The sequence below is a fragment of the Egretta garzetta genome, unplaced genomic scaffold, assembly GCF_000687185.1.
Source record: "Egretta garzetta isolate BGI_Z169 unplaced genomic scaffold, ASM68718v1 scaffold18, whole genome shotgun sequence".
NCBI lineage: Eukaryota > Metazoa > Chordata > Aves > Pelecaniformes > Ardeidae > Egretta > Egretta garzetta.
Genome location: NW_009260616.1, coordinates 2762532 through 2766436, shown reverse-complemented (window position 1 = coordinate 2766436; position 3905 = coordinate 2762532). Strand labels below are relative to the sequence as shown.

The window sequence follows — 3905 nt, the reverse complement described above, 5'->3', positions numbered from 1 at the left end:
AGGAAATAAAGCTGCAAGATAACATTGGGAAAAAAAATCCACATTGTTTTCTACTATATTCTTTCTATTAGGGTGTTCTAGATCCTGTTCACCTGTAAATGCTGCAATAGAAATTAGGTGCTTTCTTCAAATTACTCTCTAACATGAAAAATAACCAGGTTCAAAGAAACCTGAAAGAATCAGAGGAAAAAAAAACATGAGGGGAAAAATACACTGAAGGTAAATTTTTATCTTCCTGGAGCCAGATCAATGGGCCAGTAGGCAAATGGGGCTCAGAACCTCTCTAATCACACACAACCCAAAAAAGACACACATAAATTAATTTTAGGTAGTCATAAAACACTTCAAGAAAACAGTTACCTGCTCCTGTACATCTTCATGTTCTGAACTAAGCAACTTAATAAAGATTGGAACAGCTCCAGTTTCAATTACAACTTTGGTGTGTAGAAAAGTTCCAGATGCTATGTTTGTCAAAGCCCAAGCTGCTTCAAACTGTTGAGGAACACAAAGATGACCATGTTAAACCTCTCAGCAGTAAAGCTTAAATTCGTGAAAAACAGTTTGACATGAGAGTTGCAGAGGTTCATTTTCCAACTTCATTTTCCTTTCCACTGAAATGCAATTATTACTATTATTGTACTTTATATACAATAAAATAATTGGCATTGACAAAATCTCTATTTAATAAGCACCTTCAGTATTTAATTTATTTTTAGGTTTTGGCTTGCAGAACTAACTGTAAGGAAGATTTCAAATATCCGTTAACTAGCACAAATCCCTTCTGTTAAGTTTAAGTTAATTCTTCTAGTATGAATGTACACAAGGCGTAAGTGCCATTCCACGGGCTATCACAAGTAGACAGAACTAGTTACTCCTACCATTAGTTACGTATTTTGTAAAGATTCTTCTAAAAGGGTTTCATACAAGCCTTTCTGTTTCCTGTTTTTTTTAATTCTTTTCTAAGATTTCAACTGAAAAGTACAATATACTCAACACAAACAAAACAGACACACCAATGCTAATGATCTTAATATACCACTCTGGAAACTCTCCTGAACACATTCTGCTTTCAACACCCCTGTATTTTACCAGCTGAATACACAACCCTAAAGACTGCTGTGAAGTTCACAAGAGTCAAGTCACAATTTCAGTGGCAAAACCTGACATTTTAGACAACTAAAATTTACAGCTTCAGTGGTTAAAAATAATTAAATTTGGATATTAAAAAAAAAAATTAGTAATAGTCACATGATTTCCAAAGCTGTTTTGGGGTGTCTCTAATCCCATTCCAAACCCCCAATCAGTACCAGCCAAACTTACCTGCAGAGTGTAATTCTCACTCCTCTCTAGAAATTTCACAAATCTCTGTACTACTCCTGGTTTTTGTATGACTTCATCTATAGGTGGATTAGGCTCTACAGGATAAAAACAAACATATTTGTGTAAGTCTAACAAAAAAGACCAAATAAATTACTTTTTCAGTACGACACAAACCACAAATATGATTCTCAATTCTTATAATCATTTCTGGCATTCGATCATTTTAATCTCAAATGAAGGAGCTAAACTTTTGACTTCAGAAGACTGCAGGATCATCCCCATGAAGTGCTACAATTTAGGAAACGCCCTATTATGTGTACTAATAGTAACAAATACTATTATCCATTGACACGTTAGCAACTCATGACAAAACACTGTTCCCTCAATCAGTGGCTCAGGTCAGTGGAAAAGCAATTATGATTAGATACTATTTTACATGACCAGCATACCTGTACTTATCATGCTACAGAAATAACAGCATTAACTTAAGACTGCCTGTCTTAGTATCTCAACAAAAACAAGTTACAACTGTTCTTTGGCAGCCATGTAATTTTTCTCCCCTCAAATGCAGAATGAGAATCAGAAACTGAATCGCTGCAACAAGTACTGTAAGTAATGTTAGCGTGCAGTTAGTTACTGCTCTGGACACTTCAAACAAAATATCCTTGCTTTTGTTACTTTGTCTGAAAGACTTAACATTAGAATAATGAAGCTTTTTGTATTTAGCCATTAGGTCGGAATAGATTTGGCACGGTTTCTCTATAAACAGAACTAGAAGTTTCAACAAGCTCTATTTTAAAATAAAACAGAACTAAAGGTTAACCTACTCTCTATGACAAAAAATCATAACAACAACACAGAAATAATAATAAAAAAAAAGGCAACAGTTACATACCTTTAGATAGCAATTTTCTGAACTTCTGAGTTGCTGTGAGTTGCTGATCAGGATCATCCGAGAAAATCATCTGCACCATATCTACTGTAATAACTTCTTCCTGAAAATGAAAGGAGGATTTCCTATGTGTAGTACTATGCACATTAACTGATAACATTCTAAACACTCTCTAAAGTAATTACCTCTGGAATAGGTACAGTAGAGCTGACATCAGGATCCTGAATGGGACTTTCTACCATAGATTCTTCATTTCCCGGGAGAGAAACATTTCTGCGTTTAAACAGCTAAACAAAGAAGAAATTTTTAGGAGACATTAGAACTTAGCATAGAGTGGGCACTGGTGACATACACTTGAAAAAATACTTTCACCAATACTAGTCAAAGTATTTCAACCACTCACCTTCCTACTCCTCTACGCAAATGGAATTCTACATGAAAGTTTAAAGAACAAAGAACACTACTATATCTGTATATTGATAAACTGTGCTGCAACACTTCAGAGAGACATTTAAAAACTGAAGTTTTCTCTAATTAGAGAAGATCCATGATTTTTTCCCACACGTAAGAAAAAGAAGATACAAGTATTTTTACTTTTGCTCTTTCATCCCTCATAATTAGTATTCATTTTTAAGCAGGAAACAGTACTCCTAAAGCTACTTTCTCCTTCTTTAGTTTAGAGGCTAAAGTCATCAACACATAGTCAATGTCTGTGTTTCAGCACACCCCATTCCTCCCTTCAACAGAAGGTCTAAGATCTATGTACTTTCTTTGCATGCCAATTAAACAGCACCTGTATTTAATATGCAGTCGCAGAAAGATTAAAACAACAACATTGTTTTAATATAGTTGGAGAAAAACAGTGTATCTTCAAGGTATGAACTTTGAAATTATGTAACTTTAAACATTCTCTATGTCCAAAAATCGCTTTAACTGTGGTTGCATGCACTGCCTATGCTCAAAATACATACCTGCACTGCAGTGCTTAATAAGTGCCTCTTCATTTCCTGGCATACAAGCAAAACTTTTGCATTCTAAGACTATGTTGGTATCTTTAAAAATAAATGCTAGAGAATCTCAGTCCACTAATATTTCACCTGTAAGCATAATAATGAAACCTCCTACTAAATCCTGAAGGTTTTGTCCTCTAGGTGTCTATAGACATCTAGACTTTTGCTTATTGTACATGCCCAAAACTGCAGAAGCCACTCCATGTTTACATCTACCCATATTTCAAACAGGAACCTAAACCAAAGCATTCTCTCCCTTGTTCAACACACTTCTGTATCGGACACAATCCTGGACACAAAACAACTGCAGAATCCTGGACATAAACAAAGTTTAACTCCATTTAAATCCACAAAGGAAGAAGAAACAACATTCCTCTTTTGGAAGACCAGCTGTTCTTTCTAGCACTCAAAAAGGACACACAAGCTCTTATGAACTGTTTTTGTTCAAGATCACGGCCTATCTACCAGTTATAATTTCTTTTGGGCAAAAGCAGTCTCACTTCCCTGCAGAAATTTCTCCCCAGTTCAGGAAGAGCTGAACACCACCAGTCCAACAGATTAAGATCAAGGAGAACATAACAATATTCTCATTGTTACGACAGTCAGTGTTGGAGAGGAAACACCCATTATTTTCATAATTTTTCCAGGGAGTATTTACTACAAAATACACAACCAAAACTTTC

General features: G+C 35.2%; 1 protein-coding gene across 3 annotated transcripts in view; it reads right to left on the bottom strand.

Annotated features, from left to right (window-relative positions):
- KPNA5 (karyopherin subunit alpha 5) overlaps window positions 1-3905 on the bottom strand; it is a 19788-nt gene that overhangs the window by 14849 nt on the left and 1034 nt on the right. For all 3 annotated transcript variants that reach the window (XM_009645225.2, XM_035900685.1, XM_035900686.1), the window contains exons 2-5: window positions 2398-2499; window positions 2216-2315; window positions 1321-1415; window positions 361-492 (exon numbers count right to left, since the gene is read on the bottom strand). In XM_009645225.2, coding sequence (XP_009643520.1) covers window positions 361-492; window positions 1321-1415; window positions 2216-2315; window positions 2398-2499 — 429 coding nt within the window. The remainder of the gene's footprint in view (window positions 1-360; window positions 493-1320; window positions 1416-2215; window positions 2316-2397; window positions 2500-3905) is intronic.